This window comes from Sphaerodactylus townsendi, linkage group LG08 (assembly GCF_021028975.2).
Source record: "Sphaerodactylus townsendi isolate TG3544 linkage group LG08, MPM_Stown_v2.3, whole genome shotgun sequence".
NCBI classification, from domain to species: domain Eukaryota; kingdom Metazoa; phylum Chordata; class Lepidosauria; order Squamata; family Sphaerodactylidae; genus Sphaerodactylus; species Sphaerodactylus townsendi.
The window spans coordinates 8,247,294-8,265,170 of record NC_059432.1 but is presented as its reverse complement, the minus strand read 5'-3'; the positions used below and the strand labels follow the sequence as shown (position 1 = coordinate 8,265,170).

General features: G+C 50.1%; 1 protein-coding gene across 4 annotated transcripts in view; it reads left to right on the top strand.

Annotated features, from left to right (window-relative positions):
* PAX2 (paired box 2) overlaps window positions 1-17,877 on the top strand; it is a 148,507-nt gene that overhangs the window by 110,217 nt on the left and 20,413 nt on the right. For 3 of the 4 annotated variants that reach the window (XM_048506147.1, XM_048506148.1, XM_048506150.1), the window contains 2 exons: window positions 8,131-8,306; window positions 11,262-11,388. The exons of the other annotated variant lie outside the window; for it this stretch is intronic. In XM_048506147.1, coding sequence (XP_048362104.1) covers window positions 8,131-8,306; window positions 11,262-11,388 — 303 coding nt within the window. The remainder of the gene's footprint in view (window positions 1-8,130; window positions 8,307-11,261; window positions 11,389-17,877) is intronic. 4 annotated transcript variants of the gene reach the window in all.

The following is a 17,877-nucleotide window of genomic DNA, read 5'->3' as shown; positions in this document are numbered from 1 at the left end:
GGCCGGGCCGGCTGCCGTGAATGACAAGCGCAGCGTATTGATCGCTTTCTGAACTCGTCCCAGCCGATAGAAGGTAATTAATGACTCCATTTGCCTCAGTACCGAGGAGAACAATTGAGTTTGAAACGGCAACAGCTGGCAGTGATGCGAAAGCCCCGCACAGCGGATATCTCGGGGAGAAGTCAGTCGACTGCCCCTGGTTACCTGGGGACGGGGGGGCTGAGGGCAGGGAAGGGGAGAAAGGGGCGGATGGAGGGGGCTGAAGGATGCCGAGGGGTCTGTAACAAATGTCGGAGGCTGACCCGGCTCCTACTCAGGCCCAAGGACGGGCGCAACTAGAACCTGCCCAGGGCACTGGTATCGTCCTGACGTCCCCTGCTGAGCGCAAGGGACGTCCGGAGTTCTCCCCTTCTTCATTTTATTCTCCCAGAAGGCTCCTGACTGGCCCAAGCTTTTGTTGCCAAAAGCGGGGGTTGAACCTGAGTCCCCCAGTGCCCCTCTGCCTGCCTGCCTGCCTGTGCAGAAGGCCAGGGCTGGCTGTTGCCGGCTGCTCCTCCTGCAGTTCCCCCCCCCCACCCCCGGTGAAGGGCTAGGGGGTCTTTTGTTCTTTGTTTCAGCAGTGGCCCAGATCCACTCCACTCACTTCTCCTCTGGTGCTACAGCACCAGATTCCTTTCAGCTACAGTAGATCTACACAGTGGATCTGAGAAGAACTGACTGGCAAGGTCTGTAAAGCAGGTTGCGGCGGGTGGATGTACTTTTGCTGGTTTCCTGGTTTTGTGAAATCAGCCGTGTGACAGGGCTCCAGGCTCCGATCACAGCAGCGCCTGGAGAGGGAAGGGCCCACGGTGGCCTGCCACCTTTCTGGATCCTCACCTACGTCTTGGGTTGCTGGTAGGTCAGGAGCTGACCCCACCCCCTTCCCGGTGGATCCTGACTGGCATTTGGAAGTAGCCAGCAGACCAGGTGAGCAGAAGCCTTCTCAGCTGGGCTCATCCCCAGGAAGGTGGGCCTGAAAGCCTCCAAAGTTATAGCACAATCACTTGGAGGCTTTGGGGGCAGGGGGTGAGGTCTTCCTTTGCTCAGAATTTGGGGGGGGGGGTCTCTGCTTCTCCTCTTGGGACATTCCAGGGATGAAGAACACAGAGAGGCGCAGAGAAGTCTGTTGGCATTCTGAATCTAACCATTCGTCATCTCTGGGGTCTCCTCAGGGTACATAGTTTGCAGTGTGTAACTCTTGAACATGAACGCGGAGTGGCAGCCTCACAGCCTGTGCTGACCGGGGGCTTCCTGCATCTGCCACTGGCATTTTATCCCGTGACTTTTTGCATTCGGTTTCATTTTGTTTCTGAGCAGAATGGGACTGTTCTTGTTCCCAAACAGAAGTACGCTTGCTGTGGGCTCTGCATTTTTTCCCCTTTTTCCTCCTTTTTTCACAGCATCCCAGGTCCCTGCTCCCCCCCCCCCTCTCTCTCTCTCCGTGGGATCTTTCTCTTTCATCTCCCTGCCTCGATGTCTGCTCAGGGGCCCTGCCACCGCATCTGAGGTCCTGGGTTTGTGTGCCGAGAAGCAATAACCCCCAGAACAGAACTATCAGTGGGACATGATTGATCAATTGAATTCCATAGCGGCTGAAGAATGTGGGATTAAGTAGTGTATTATACGCACAATGAGTTGAGGCATGATGTTCATTTCAAGTTCATTTTGCCGGCCCTCTGCCACCAGCTCAGGCAATCAATAGCGGCAGCAGATATCATATATCACCTCTCTCCATACCAAGGAGAGCGCCATAATCTCTCTCAAATTTAGAGTGACAGATTTGTCAAGATTTGAAGGGCCCTGAATAAATGAAGGAAAAGAGAAGCTTACAGTGGCTCGAGAGAGCTCAGGTTTCAGCTCCCACAGACAAAGTTGCAGTGTGCAGACGCACGTTTCTGTATGGCAGGAATCCATTGCGGGGCATTGTAGATACTGAGCAGATGGCACTAATTGGATGGCGGTTCAGTTTGCACTGCCCAAAACAGAGATGATTTAGGACTCTGGTTTCAAGGCTTTTCAGGGGCAATATTACAAAACAAAGGTGATCACTTATTACTTAGCTGTTTATCTTCAGAGTCATTTGACTTGCACAGAACCCTCGGAAAGCACGGAGGGCTGAGGGGGAGGAAAGGCTTCCCACAGAACGGGAAGCCCAGGCTGTGAAGCAGCTGCTCACTGGGGGAGGGGGCCCAAAGAGTCTGCGTGGCGGGGGGGGGGGGGGACAACTGAGGCGGGAGGAGGACATGATAGAGGTCCGTACAGATAGGCACAGGTGGAGGGAAGGGACAGAGAGAGCTTTTCTCTCCTGCTCCCATAGTACTAGAACTGGGAGGTAGTCAACTAAGCTGATGGGAGCTGGATGCAGGACAGTCAAAAGGAAATACTCCTTTACTAAACAAGTAATTAAATTGTGGCATTCACTGTCAGTGGGCATAATGAGGATCACGTGCATAGGTGGCTTTAAAGGTGGGTTGGCCAAATTCATGGAGGGGGGGTCCATGGTGACTCAAGGAAACCTCCGCGTCCAGAAGCAGTCAACCTCTGAATCACAGCACCAGGAGGCAACATCGGAGGAAGGTCTAAGCCTTTGCGCGCTGTTGTTGGCCCTCCAGAGGAATTGGCTGGCCTCTGTGTGAGACAGGCTGCTGGGCAAGATGGACCCTCACTGGTGTGACCCAGCAGGGCTCTTCTGATGCTCTTCTTGGCCTCTGAGCCCTGTGTGGGGTAAAGCTTTTCAGATGTTTCCATGCTCTTTCCTCAGTGGCATAGTGGTTAAGAGCAGGTGTACTCTAATCTGGAGGAACCGGGTTTGATTCTCTGCTCTGCCGCCTGAGCTGCGGAGGCTTATCTGGGGAATTCAGATTAGCCTGTGCACTCCCACACACGCCAGCTGGGTGACCTTGGGCTAGTCACAGCTCTATGGAGCTCTCTCAGCCCCACCTGCCTCACAGGGTGTTTGTTGTGAGGGGGGAAGGGCAAGGAGATCGTAAGCCCCTTTGAGTCTCCTACAGGAGAGAAAGGGGGATATAAATCCAAACTCTTCTTCAGTTCCCTGGATCACACGGACCCTTGGGCTTTAGGCAGCAGTATTTTTCCATTTGGCTTTTATTTTATTTATATATTAATTTTAGATATTTTATGCCACTATCCCACCATCAGTTTTCAAAAGCTCAAAATAATTCATAAAATTAACAAACATTAATAAAATAGGAATAAATTAGTATTTAAGAATTAGGAATAGGAAACAGCCAGTGGAACGGAATCAGGCGGCTAAGAATGAACAAACTGAAATGATTGGTTCTGGTGGTTTTTCCTGGCTGCGTGGTCGTGGTCTGGTGGATCTTGTTCCTAACGTTTCGCCTGCACCTGTGGCTGGCATCTTCAGAGGTGTATCACAGAGGGAAGTATCGCACAGTGTGTAACAGACTTCCCTCTGTGATGCACCTCTGAGATACTCAACTACAGATGCTCGTGAAACGATAGGTAGTGGATCCACTGAGGCTACCATTCCCCTCACAGCCCGGAAAACCCACCAGAACCAGTTGAATCCGGCCGTGAAAGCCTTCGACAATAAACTGAAATGAAGTTCAGACAAGACTGAGATGATGCTAGTTGAAAAGAGAAAGGTGGGAGAGCCCTTTTCTTCATGGGGGGCACTGTTGATGGGCAGGCTGGTCAGTGCTGTTGCTGAATTATTTCTTACATCTATGTTTGGTTTGGAGATTATCTCCTGTCCTAGAATCTGCTGATCTGGCCCCATGGACCCCCACATTCTCTTTGCATGGAGCTGGAGCACCCAGAATCTTGGGCTAGTTCAGAATGCAGCAGCCCACCTGTGCACAGAAGTTGCTTTCAGCATCCCTCTGGCAAGTACTTCTTTCTGTGCCTTCCCACAAGGAAGAGAACTAGGTCAGCCAGTGGCGTTTTGAACTGCTTGTAGGATGGTACTCTCCAGAAAGATTTTTAGCTGGGTTTCTTTGGAGGTGGTTGCCTGGACTCCTGTGATTATCTCTGGGAATTATGGCTTTAATAATTAATAATTTAATAAGCATATGGATTGGCTGGACCACACTATTCTGCTGAGGAAAAGGAAGGAGGGTTCCCTTTGACCACCACAAAGGCTGTGCTAAGAATCATGGGTTGTGCAAGTTCAAAAGCCACACCGGATGAGGGGATCTGTGGGAAATTGAGTGGGAGAGCTGGCTAGGTTCCACTTGTTGCTTGCAGGATTGACATCACTATATGTTTAATCATATCTTGAGATGGCTGTCTGGCTGTTGCGCTGCAGCAGCTTATGTCTGACGCAGCAAAGATTTCTTGTACAGACATATTTCTTTGAGCCCCGCTTTCATCTTCCATTCTCTCCATGGTGAGCAACACCACTAGCATGACTTTAATTTCCTTCACCACCAGAGAAGGGCAGATTTGCCCCAGACCTCTTGCCTCTGCTCACAGCACCACATTTCCTCCACTCTACTTCTGCCCTCTCCGATGATTTAGAGGGCTTTTAAAAACTTTATTTCTAATTTAGGCATTTGTATGATATTAAATCTATTAAAATAATGATAGATTTAATACAGGAATATCCCAGCAGTGGCGGGAAATGTGTTTTTTTTGGGGGGGGTAGGGGTGGAGTGGGGAGGGGAGGGGAGGGGAGGGGGGAAAGAATATCAGTTCTAGGACATGGTCCCCCCCCCCCCGCCTTCTTCAGCTGAATCTGGTCCACTGAATTGCTTTGCCTCTTTAATTTGAGCAGGGGGGGATTATTTCTGGATAGGGGCCACAATATTGATATAGCTGCAAGTAAAGCAATGATGTTATAACTGTGATCTAAAGGGCTTTAGCAAAGCTAGCAAAATTGGGACTACCAGGTGTGATGTGAGATCTGTGCCTTTAAGAGAGAATTAATGGGCAGAGTTAAGAGAGCCAGGAAAAACAGACCAGGGAGAGATTTCAGGTGATACGCTGTATAGCAAGGAGTGGATGCCTCCTTGCATGGAAACCAAGAAATGCGAGGAGGCCCCACTACAAGCCCACTGCTCAGTTAAGAGCCCCAAGGTAAGCATTCCATGCATAACGGGCCTTTGATTTTTTTCAAATAAAATCTGAAATTCAACTGAATATCTGCTGACAAAGAATGCTTCCCCCCCCCCCCCCGACGTTGTGTAAGAGATGTGGTTTGAGGGAAAGAGGCTGTTCGGTCTTTTGGGGGCAGCTGCTGCTGCCAGACCCCTGCTTCCTGCTGCTGTCCCAGTGACATTCTGGTGAGCCGAGACCTTGTGAAGCAGGGACATCCTTCAGTCATGGGGGTCTTTCAAGATCTGATGGGCACGGGGCACGGGTGAAGCATGCAGGGGGACCTCTTGAGTGGAAGATGACTGGGGTGACAAAGAAGGATGGGTCCAGAGAAGCTGACTTGGGTGTCTAAGGAAAGATGAGTTGATTCATTGATTTGGGAAGCTTGCCCATACAAGGAAATATCACCTAGACCTGTGGTGGCGAACCTATGGCACGGGTGCCAGAGGTGGCACTCAGAGCCCTCTCTGTGGGCACGCGCAAACAGAGTACTCCCTCCCCACACATCTAGGCTGGCCTGGGCCGCTGGGCTCGATTATTAGCATTAAACCTAAGACCTAGTTTTGGGAAAGCAGTGTAGGTAACCCTGTTAAGCGCTGTTAAACCCCACTGATTTTCATGCGAAGAACTGAAGCACGATCCTTTACCTGAGTATAAGTTCAGTTGCTGGCAATGGGGCTTGCTTCCGAGTAAACCCTGCTAGGGTCGTGATTCACTTGTTGGAAGAGTTGCACAGTTGTTTCAAAGCAAAGCCACTGACTACCGTTAAGCTTACTCCCGAGTAATGCATGCCTTGGAGCCAACCATTTTTTCTAAACTAAAACCTCAGTATTCAGGTGAAATTGCCGTGTTGGCACTTTGCAATAAATAAGTGGGTTTTGGGGATGCCATTTGGGCTCCACTCGGTCTCGAAAAGGTTCGCCATCCCTGCCTTAGACAAAGCTCAGTGTGACCAGTGCTAGGATGCTGCGCCTCTGAGACTGTTGTGTTCATGACCTTTTTGCCATCCCAAGTCAGCTGCCAGCCCAGGATCCGCCATTTTACCGGGTCCTTCTTCGCTAGCTGGTGACATGTTGTAGGGGATAGGTGGTGGTGGTGTTGGCTTTTCTCCTGGGGAGAGGAAACACTGGGAACTTGGCAGCAATTGATTTGGAGAACTAGTGGAAGCAAAGGAGCCAGACTACAGAGCAGATTCCCCACAACAGACCCCACCCCCAAAAGAGAGAGAGAGAGAGATGGGTGCGCCCCGGATGCTTTGGCCAGCTTGCCCCTATGACTCCCTGCCTCCCTCTGTGTCCGTTTTCAGAATCGAAACTCCCCTTTCTTTCCTCACAGGCAGCCGCCTGCTCCTTCCCTCTGGCCACAGGGAGCTGCTTCCTGCAAGCCTTGATGGGTGCTGGAAGAAAGCCACTGAAGACCCATAGAGGGGGGCCCCTCTGGAGTCATTAAGACCCCTCAGGGCTCCTTTGGTCATGCAGGATCGAGTGGCTCACAGTCAGCAGGGACCAAGCCTGCTCGGTTGTAGTTAGCCCAGAGGCAGGCTGTGGCTTCCTTTCCCTGGTTGCCAGTTGGCCACTCTGCGCCTCTCCTGCGAGAGGACGAGGGTGCTCAGGAAGAGGGAGAGACGTCCGAAGTTGCAACAGCCATTCAGCTGAAACAAGCAGCCGTTCCTGTCGGGACTCGCCTCCAGGTTGGACCTTTGTTTTGTCAGAGGATTCCTTAAGGAGCTCTCCTGTCATTTTCAATGGGGATGGATCCAGAAAGATACTCAAGTGACTAAGATACTTATAAAACACCTGCAATTGATTAGGAGCCTGTCAAAATTTAAAATGGATCTTCCCAACGCTGCAAAGATCTTTTAGACTCCTCAGCTGTGCTGATGCTTCTGCTTTTTATGGCCCACCAATAGCAAGAAAGGAAAATGCCTTTGTGGTTTGGGGAGGAGATTGTGGTGTTTTCTGAAGGTGCCTAGTGTGATCCTAACGTTCATTGTTGTTGGAGAAAACAGACACTGAGTCTCGCTGATCTGTGCCGGCCTCTCTGAAGTGCTCCACATTGACTGGGTGGTTCCTTCTATTCTTTCTAGCCATCATCCCATCGTCCGGAGCCTCTTTCCTGGTTTAGAGGAGATGCGGACACTGGTTTTGTGCTTAGAACACTTGTTTGTTGGCAATCCCACTTTGTCTCTATGGAAATGAGAAGGGGGGGGGACCAGAGGGGGAGGCAGCGGACTCAGATTAATCAATATGTAATATTGTCCGTGGTCTTACGAGTGATATTATATTAGGTTACTGTATATAATGCAATATTGATTATATCATATTGTATAATCACATATAAACTGACATATAGAACAGTCAGAAGAGAGGTAACACAGCAGAGAAGTACCATTTATATTTGCCAAGATAGGGATTGTCTTTGGGCTCTAAACAGAAGCCACTGAAAAGCCCGGTTAGTCAAGAAGCAAAATGAGCAAATCTGGGTGTGGTATCTGCACACACCAGTCCTGAAAAGCTGTTTGGTTGATGTTTGTTTGGAAGCATCATCTAGGAGTGTTCCTCCTGTACAACTTGCTGGAGGCGTAATCATCACCGCTCAGGGGCTGGCTGAAGTGGAGGCATCCCTGTTGCTCGCTTTTGCTCCCTTTTATTTATTTTTGTATTTGTATACCGCCCTCCCCGAAGGCTCAGCCATAATTTGATGATTTTTAACAGTGGGAACCAACATAACGCCAGGATGAAGGTTGTGTCCCTCTTGTGGTCTTCCACAGCCAAATGAGCTCACTTCCTCCCGGGCAAAGAATGAGTCCCTGAAATCCCACACCCTAGAGGCCCCTCCTCCCTGGTTTTCTCTCTGAAAGGGGACAAGAGCGCAACACCCCCCCCCCCGAAGTGGATGGTGAGGCGGCGTCTGAGCTGCCTTGCCAAGAGAACTGTGCAGCATCAGTGGGTACTTGGGGGGGAGGGGAGGGGCAGGCCTCACTAATGTCCTGTTCTCTCTTGCTGTATCTTGCAGAAGTATCAGAGGGCTCCGTCCCCAATGGCGATTCCCAGAGTAGTGTGGATAGTTTGCGGAAACACCTTCGTGCTGACACCTTCACGCAGCAGCAGCTGGAAGCTTTAGATCGAGTCTTCGAGCGTCCTTCTTACCCAGATGTCTTCCAGGCATCGGAACATATCAAATCTGAGCAGGTGTGAGCCCTGGGAAGAGCAGCAGGTGGGATCCAGGCAGGTGCTGAGAGAAGAGGGACTACACACTGGTCATACCACGGGACGAACGGCCATGCCCTCTCTCCCAAGGATCAGCGCTGCAGGAGGGGGCTGGGGAGTCTCTCCACAGGAATCTCAGCAGTCACACCCAGCTACTGTCCCCAACATTCCTTACACTCAGCCATGACAAGCTCCCCTCAGACCAATTTACGTCTGCAGAGTGCATTTTATGGGGGAAACACTTCCACTGCTCTGGGTGTTTTTACATGTTCACCCAAACCACCTGTGCCTCTCCTTTTAAAGGTCACACACACTCATATCTGCACACAGTCCCTGCACAGACAAGTGGATGGAGGCACCTAGGAATCCATGACCCACAAGCCTGTGGATGGGCACTTGTGATCATCATGATCAAAAGCTAAGGCCAGAGGCGTAGCTGGGCCATACTGCGCCCGGTGCGCAGTCTGCGTTTCCAACACACACATCCCGCGGCGCCCACACACACAAGCACACACACTCTTACCTTAGTTCAGCCTGAAAGTGCAGGCTGGAAAAAGCGACCTGTTCACTTGAGGCTGAAAACAGCCTGGTGGGAACTACACTTCCCAGGAGACTTTGGGGCTCGCAAGGTCTCCTGGGAAGTGTAGTTCCCACCAGGCCGTTTTCAGCCTCAAGTGAACAGGCCGCTTTTTCCAGCCTGCACTTTCAGGCTGAACTAAGGTAGGCTCTTGACCCCCTCCCCTACAATGCGCACCTCCCCCGCTCCCTGTTAGCTCCACAAGTCTGCTGATAGCCATAAACCTTTCCTCCACTGTCTGTCTTATCAAGTGTGCCAAATCCTCTGCCTGCCTGCCTACGGACATGTTAATAATACAGACAAATACACATTTACTCACTATTTTGTATTTTTATACACATACATTTTTGTAGACGCGCTCCATTTGTTTATTTCATTGCTAGTAAATGCACCTAGATTTTTTTCCCACTGAATGAAACAAAATTAATGGTTGTTAGGCAGAAGGCTGTGGTCCCACCTTTACCTGGGCTCCTGACGGACAGGGGTTGAGGATGCCTCAGCTGCCTGATGCTGCACTTGTGTCAGCGTCATATGTTAACACGGCAGTTCTTGCACCGGCAGCTGGCCAGGTGGCCGTGTCGCTGTGCAGCCCCCACATGATACTTTTCTCCGAGAGCTTTAAGGAGATACAGATGACTGAGTCAGACGCTGACCATGAATCTGTCTTTCAGCCAGTCTTCCTGTAGTTTGCGGAATTATTGATATTTTTTTTATTTTGACTGAATTCTCAGTTAAGAAAATGGATTCCTAAAATGGCTATTTCATATCATAGTTTTGTGACAACTACTGGGTGGATTCTTACACTCTCCCCACCCACCCGTACTTAATAATGGAGGAATACAACTGTCCTTCTTGCAGTAGAGATGGCAAGAGGAAATGTTGCTTTTGGGGTTTCCCACAATGCACCCTGGCGCTGTAGGTTTCTGGTGCTTTTGTCTGGCCTTCTTCAGGAGAACCTTCCACTGTGTTTTGTCTTCCTTCATTTGTTAAGTCAGAAGGTTGCAGCTGAGGGCCAGATCTATTCTGAAGGGCCACTGCTTTGGAAAGCGCGTGCACGCACGCATGGACGCCCACACGCACACACCCTGGTCTTTTATCCCCAAGCAGTTTGTCTTAATACAAAGATCAAAAGCCTTTTAAAACTGCCCCAAGTGGAAAGCCAGCCATCGACGCAAAGGCTGGGTTGGTGTTGGGCTCCCGCTATCCCCGAGTCCCCAAGTTTATTGCAATGAATAACCTTTATTTACTTTCATTAGACTATTAAACACCAGCACAGCCGTTCTTCCCCCAGAAACTCTTGAATGGGGCCCATAAAGCAAATCCAGAGCCTAATTGAGTTCATTTTAATTTCTCTCCAATCACAGCGAATTACTCTGGTGATAAATCAGGGGGCCGCCTCACCCCCAGCAGAAAGCCTAATTTGCAGCTAATTACAAAACTGATTTCTACAGCAAGATCAATACAAGAAGGAATTGGAAATGACTAGGCAATCGTGGCTGGCCAGGGAGGGCGGCCGGAGGAGGGCAGCCAGTGGGGAGTGGGCCTCGCAGGCAGGGACAGCGGGGGAGGGAAAAGAGCACCAAACAGAAAGAGCAGAAAATCAGTTTTAATTTAACGTAATATTAATCAGAACAACTTTTCCTGCTTTTTTGTCCTCTCTTCCAGTTCTCGTGTCTGGTTTGGGGGGCCAACACAATACAAAGGCAATTACCTCTGCCTCTTTGACAGGACAACCTTTCAAATGCAATGAGGTTCCCCCTCCCACCCTTCTGTCAGCCATGTGGCCGGCCCCTACCCCAATTTCATACCCTGATGCACAAGGGCTGGGGGAGGCAAGATGAGCCTTTTTTATATGTAGCACCCGAGCAAGGCTACTGGGGAGCAGCAGCCCCTGATCTCCTCCCCGGCACTCTCCTTCTGGCAGGCAGGAGAAACACCCTGGAGAACCATGTCTGTCTGTCGCCAGACCTGCAGCCACACACTGCGGCCACCCTTCCCTCTGCGCGGAGAAGTGATCAAGCAGGCTGTATGTCCTGAAAAGGAGACGGGCAGGCTCCACCAACACCCCCTCTCCCCACAACCGCTCTTCCCACCCCCCACCCCTAGTAGCTGCTCCACTGGGCAGAGTCATCTGCTGGAAAACCAAGGATCTGGCCAAGAAGGGAAGGCCACTGTCTGCATAGGGAGGAGGCCACAGAGACTGTGGCCTCTCTCTCTCTCTTCATCTGCTTCCTGCCCCTCTTTTTTGCCTGCACCCATCTGTGCAGCAGCAGCAGCATCTCCCCCTCCCCACCCAGCCTGCCCACAACTCCCTTCCTTCCAGCCCATCAATGGAGAGCTGTCTTTTCTCTCTTCCCCAGGGTAATGAATACTCCCTCCCGGCTCTGACCCCTGGTCTTGATGAAGTCAAGTCGAGTTTATCCACCTCCGCTAATCCAGATCTGGGGAACAACGTGTCAGGACCCCAAACCTACCCCGTAGTGACTGGTAAGTGGCATGACCAGAGGCCGGGGCCCAGCCTGGCTTTGCCTTGTGCAGTTTGTCCACCTGGGTCCAGCAAAGGAAGAGGCCTTGTGAAGAGAGGGAGGAAGGCAGCATTTGGGTGGCACAAGCTGGCTTCCTTGATTCAGTCACATCGTTTGAGTCTAGGACCTGGGAGGCCTGGGTTCGAATCCCCACTCTGCCATGGAAGTTTATGGTTATAGAAAAACTTCCCCAGGGAGATGCAGCTCCCCCCCCCCAAAAAAATTTAGCAAGCAGCTGAAGATTGCTTTATTTAGGATTGCATTTGCACTCCAAAATTGTGATTTTAAATTTATATCTCTTATGTATTCTTTTTTACATTTATATTGTGAGCCGCATTGACCTATATGAGAAAGAAAGGCTAATAAATGCACTATTTCAGCACAAGTTCACTGGGCCAGTCGTGCACATACAGAGTGATCCACCTCCCAGGGTTGTTGTGAGGATACAGTGGAGGCAGGGAGACTAACAGAAGCCACTTGGGGCTCCCCCTGGAGAGAAAGTGGGCTATAAATAAATACACATTTATCTCCCACCTTTAAAAAATTTTTTATTATTTTTCAGCACTTATTAAACATACAAAAGCAAGAAAAAAGAAGAGAAGGAAAGGAAAGAATAGAAAACAGACATAATTACATCAGAAAAAGTTGTAATATGTATACTAAGTGCATATTACATAAAGGATTCCAATATAATATTTTCTAAGAGATTTTATAAAGTTTTAAAATCTTTATCATTTGTATGCTTCTAAAAAAAATTGTTATCCATTAATTATATCTTAAACGTTGTTAAATTCCAAACTTTGAGATAGTTTGTTTTTACATGATCAGGTCAGGTTGATATGAAAAATAAAGACTCTATTTCTCCTCAAATTCATCTTTTGGATGTCAGTTCACAAGATTAGTTGGTTTGGCCGTGATAGCAGATTCTCTGATTTTATCCTCCCAGCATTCAGATTTCCAGTTTGCTGCAATTTAAATGCCAACACAGTTCATTCAGTTTCTTAGAAAGCTTTTCTGGTAGTATACCCAACAGCATTGTTTTTGCAGTAAGAGGAAATTTAAATTTGATTATCTGCTGTATCCTCATGTATTTCTATCCAGAACTTCTTGAGGTTTTTTATAAGTCCACCACATATGAAAAAAAGTTCCAACCTCTTCATTACATCTCCAGCAGACACCGTCATGTTGTTTAGTCATCTTCTTAATCATTTCAGGTGCCTAAAAAACATTTTATACCAGTTCTCCTTTAGTATTTGACTTGCAGTGAGTTTAATGTTTTTAGTCCATAATGATGCCCATTGCTGAAAAGTTATCTCTTCCTTGAAGTTTTCTGTCCATTTTATCGTGCATGTTTTTACTTGTCCCATTTCTATTTTCTTTCTCTCGCCCACCCTTTGACCTGTGCTGCGCCTGTGAGGGAGCTCACAGGATAAATTAAGAGTTAAGATACTCACTGGAATAGCCCACCCCAGTGTTAAAACAATGGCAGTAAATGCACACACACCCCAGTCCTGAGCCAGAGCCACGGCTTAATCAAAGGACTTCTGATTTTATTCTGTCTTATTCTTAACAAAGTCTCCACCAAACATCAGCAGATCTGCAGCAAAATGTGGGGAGAGCTTTCAAGAGCCGAACCACGTTCAAGGAGCCTGAAAGACCAGCCGTGTTTCCTAGGGGACGTGCTAATCCCTTGTCCCAATCAGACAACATTGTCTGTCTTCCAGGCACTGCAGACCTTGAGTCAGGCTGGCGCTCACTTCCCCTGAGGTGGGGCATCTGGCAGGGCCTTGGCTCCTAGTAGGACCCGTTGCCCTCCGCCCACCTACCTGTCAGGACCCCCTTCCCCTGTTCATTTGTAAGCACTCGCCCCCCCCCCCCCGTGTTCTCAGCTGCATGTTCTGGGAAGGTTACATGTGTGTGTGTGGGGGGGGGGGTCCTTTTGGCAACCGCAGCAGTAGCCCTCCTGGTTTCACACTGTCTAAACTCACTGCAGAAAGAGGATGGCCAGTTGTGAGTGTGCGCGGTGGGAGGGCTCGTACGTAGGCAGAGGAAGCGGGCACAGGCTGGTTATGGGGCCTGTAGCTGGTCGTAGGGATGGGCAGAGGAGACACACGCTGGACCCAGCTCAGAGGCTCTGCTGCTTCTGCGGACAGCCACCGCTGCCCACCTGGAACGCGTCTGGAGAGTCCCTGGGGAAGGCGCACTCCTTGGGCAGCCTCACCCGGCAGGCTGTTTCCCAGAGCAGCAGGCCAAGCCCTCCGCAAGCTGCACTGCCCGCAGGTGAGGCTGGGGAAATGGGCCGGCCCCGCCTCCTCTTTCAGGCCTCACAAAGGGAGGTGCCTGGGGATTTCCAAGGGTCACTTCCCAAGTTACAATGTAAAGTCACTGAAAACGCGACCATGAATCAGTCCCTTGTTTGATAGTGTCACGAAGAGGGCTGTGCTCACCCTTCTCCCGTTCTTCTCTTCGCTTTCTTCCTTGTGTGGCTTTTGCCACTGGGAGTCTCTTCAATCTGAGCACTTTAAATTAAAGCCAGTTGCCAAATGTCCAAGTGACCACAATCAGCATTTTGTTATCTGCAGGTCCCTTTCAAAAGTGCCAGGAAAGAAGTCTCAGCAGCTGCTGGGGAGGGAGAAGAGGGGAAGCTGCTCTGGCAGGCGCTGACGGCTCCCCCGCCTCCTCCACAGAGTCCATCCTCTGAATTCCGGGGGTTTTTTCCAAGCAAGTGCCCAGCCCCTTCGTGGTGGAGATAGGAGGAGGGAGGCATTTCTCTCTCATGAAAAGGGCCAGAGGTTTTTGAAAATCAGAGCTTGGAATTCAGATGAGATAGATGAGAAATCTATCCACCGCCTCACTGGTATTGGGATTCGGGGTTCAGCCTTGAATTGGCTGACCTCATTTCTCCAAGACCGGGGACAGCAGGTAGCGTCGGGGGGTGAGATCTCTGGACGACGGCCCATCCATGTAGTGGGGTGCCTACAAGGAGACGATACTCTCTCCGAGTGCTCTTTAACATCTATATGCCACCCCTGGCAAGGATTTGAGTCCGGGTTTTTTGGGCTCGCGTTGTCTGCAGCTATCACTTGATGACACCCAGCTCTTGTTCACAATGGAGGGCCACCCGACCTCTGCTCCTGATGCTCTCCAATACGTTGTTTAGTATGCGATGTCTGGTTGGGTTGAGTCGAGGTCGGCTGAGAAGTTGAACCCTACAAAGAGCGGAGGTCACATGTGTGGCTAGAGTCGGGGGGTACAAGTGCCCGTGACGCTAGTCTGCCTACGCTGCGGCAAGGCAGTAACATTAGCCTCGTCCGCCCAAAACCTCTGGGGATGATACCCGGACCCATCACTATTGTTGGTTGCCCAGGTCCACCCAGGCGTTTAAGGCGGCGTTCTACCATCGGCGGCGGGCTGAACAACTGGTCCCCTACCTCTCCCTTCCCGGATCTGGCCACAGTGATCCATGCCACGGTCACCTCTACCAGGTTGGACTACTGTAACTTCAGCTCTGTGTGAACACACCTTTAAGCCATGATCCAGAAATTGAAGCTTTCGTACAAAATCGGCAGCCAAGGTTGCTGTGGGGAACATCTATCAGGGACCGGATTACTCCGGTCCTGTACCAACTACACTGTAGCTGCCAATCCAGTGCAGTCATGTTTAAAGATTCTGGTTTGACCTTCTAAAGCTATTACATGACTGGACCCAGCATACCTCTGGGACCGTCTCTCCCTACTATCGCCCTGCTAGAGCCCCTCCACTCCTGGGAGGCGGACCTCCCTAGAGGTGATCCCTGGACCCCAAAAGTGATCGGCTGGCCTCCACAAGGGCCGCAAGGAGCTTTTACAACCTTAGCCCTACCTGAGTGGAACAGGCTCCCAAAGTGAGATCAGGAGCCCCTCTGGGTTGTGCAAGAGTTTCCGCCGGGGCCTGTAAAAAGCAGACCCTGTTCCGCCAGGCATTTGGCCAGCCGGGATAACATCTCACTTTTGTGGAAAAATCTGGCCTCCTGTGGGGGGGGGGCGCAGGAAGGGGGAGGGGAAATAATTTTAATCGCCATCGGGACTTTGAATTTTATAATTTGTATATGGTTTTAACTGGGATTGGGGTGGAATGGATTTTAACTGTTGTTTGAATGATGGACACCGCCCTGAGCCCTTCGGGGAAAGGCGGTATAGAAATTTAATAAAATAATAATAATAGTAGTAGTAGTAGTAGTAGTAGTAGTAGTAGTAGTAGTAGTAGTAGTAGTAGTAGTAGTAGGCAGATCATTGTAATTGTGAAGTGATATGTCAATGGCCAGATTTTTAATAGCCAACCCCCCCCCCCAAAAAAAAAAAAAAACCCTGCCTCTGTTCAGAGGAGCAGGGAATGATGGCCATTGGGGGCCTGAAGCAAGATGGGCCAGACTTTCAAAACTGCATAGGCCTCCCCATCCACAAGGGACGCAAACATGTCCTGACTGCGGTCTTTTCCAAAAGACGATTCCAAAACCGTGTCTGGGGAAGATAGCCAAGCAGGGGGGGATGATGTGGAAAGCATCTTCCGTGGATCCCAGCTGCCGTTTATCAGACCAGAGCCAAACCTCTGTGAAGACGCGGCCTCTCTGTCTTTGGAAAATAAGTGTGTTTTGCATCCACTCATGCAGCGTCTTCTTGAACCGAGCCCAGTTTTTTGGGTCTTCATCACTGAGGGAGGAGGATGAATGTGGGTTGCCGACAAGTGTTCCTTTTTTGATGGTCAAGAGCAGGAAATATAGTTGCTGCCCATTTACATAGTAAGTTGTTTTTCTTGGTCTCGCCTCATAATGATCAGCCAATAGCAGCACTCCATGATAGACACCGCAGGTGTTGTTACACTTAAAGTAGTACGTGGAATTCCGGTTGTCTCAATCTAGAAGCTGGACAAGGTATAAAGTTGGATAAGGGCGGTTAAAGTGAATAAGAGAGGACAGTTGAAATGACCAAAGGGCTAGAAAAACAAGCACTTGTAAGAAAAAAGTTTCAAGAAAAGAGGACTTTTCTCTGAATGTTAAAGAAGGCGGCTATTTCTGGACAGCAGCTTCAGTCTTCCACGCCAGGTGTAACAATTTGTGCAACCCCGAAGAAGGTGGGTGAAGCCCAGTGCTCTTCATCTGAGTCTCAGCTTGGATAGCAGAGAAAGTCCCCTTAAGTCAGTGTTACATGATGAGACAATACAACTAAGCAAACAAAAGCATTACTTGAAAAGACATCAAAGTGGTGGCTATTAATTGCTGTAGCTAAATGGAACAAATGTGTTGAAGAGGCCCGCTACCTCTGGGACTCTGATGCGAGGACTAATAAAAGGGAGGAGGACTTCCTGCCCTCCTTGTAAGGTAGGAACAGGATGCTGGACTAGGGATTCTCCAGGTCTGATCTGGGCAGGGTAGTTCTTGTGCCCACATTTCCATTTCTCCCAAAATCCCAAAATCACTTTCTCAAATGAACACAGGTTGGGACCAGACTTTGGATCCAAGCAACGGGGTGCTGGTGAGACTGGCTTTTTCTTGTCTCCATCAGAGAAGCCGCTTGCTCTGGTTCAGGAGGAGGAACGATTCCCCACCTCCCGCTCTTCCCTCCCTGTTGCCTTCCTCAGCAAGGGAGTGTCTCTCTCACCTGCTGCCCCTCTGAACTGAAGCAGACAGAGGCCCCTCCTCCAGGCAGTGAAACCTCAGGACAGCGGTGCTGATTTTGCCTAATGGTCAGTTTGGGGTTCCAGCAGTTTCCATTTCACAACAGCTCTATTAGGTTTGCTGCAATGCCCCCCGCCCGCCCGCCCGCCCGCCCGCCCGCCCGCCTGTGGGACGGCAGCTCCTCTTTTCCTCCTGGGTTCTGCCAGCTGCTCTTGTCCTCTGGTCTGACTCTCACTTTTCAGAAGTGCCTGTTTTTGCCTTGTAAGGGCAAATTGTTGTAATTTTGAAAAGGGTATGAAGCTTGCAGGCTGAAGTGCCCTTCATAGAGTTGCCATCTCCAGGAGGGACCAGGAGAACTCCTGGAATTATAGGTGATCCCCAGACTACAGAGATGATTTCCCCTGGAGAAAATGGCAGCTTTGCAGGGTGGGTTCTCTGGCATCACGTCCCAACCTATTTCCCCCAAAAGCCCTGCCCCCCTGCCCCTACGCACCATCCCCACATCGTGAAGAATTTCCCAGCCCAAAGTTGGCAACCTTAGTTAAGCTAGCCACAGCTAAGAGATTGACCGGGGCTTTCAGCCAACTCCAGGAACCAGAGAGATCCCAGCATGGCTGGCTCCGATGGGTTCCACAAGAGGGTCCCCAACAGGGAAATGCAAGGAGGAAGCTGGGACTATCCCAGTTCCAGGGTATCTCAGTGCCCATGCAGTCGTTCTTACACTTTAGGTCCCCAGTTCTTGCTTGCGTTGTATTTGGGGTTGATTTCCTCCTTTTCTGCCTGGGCCATCTGCATGCA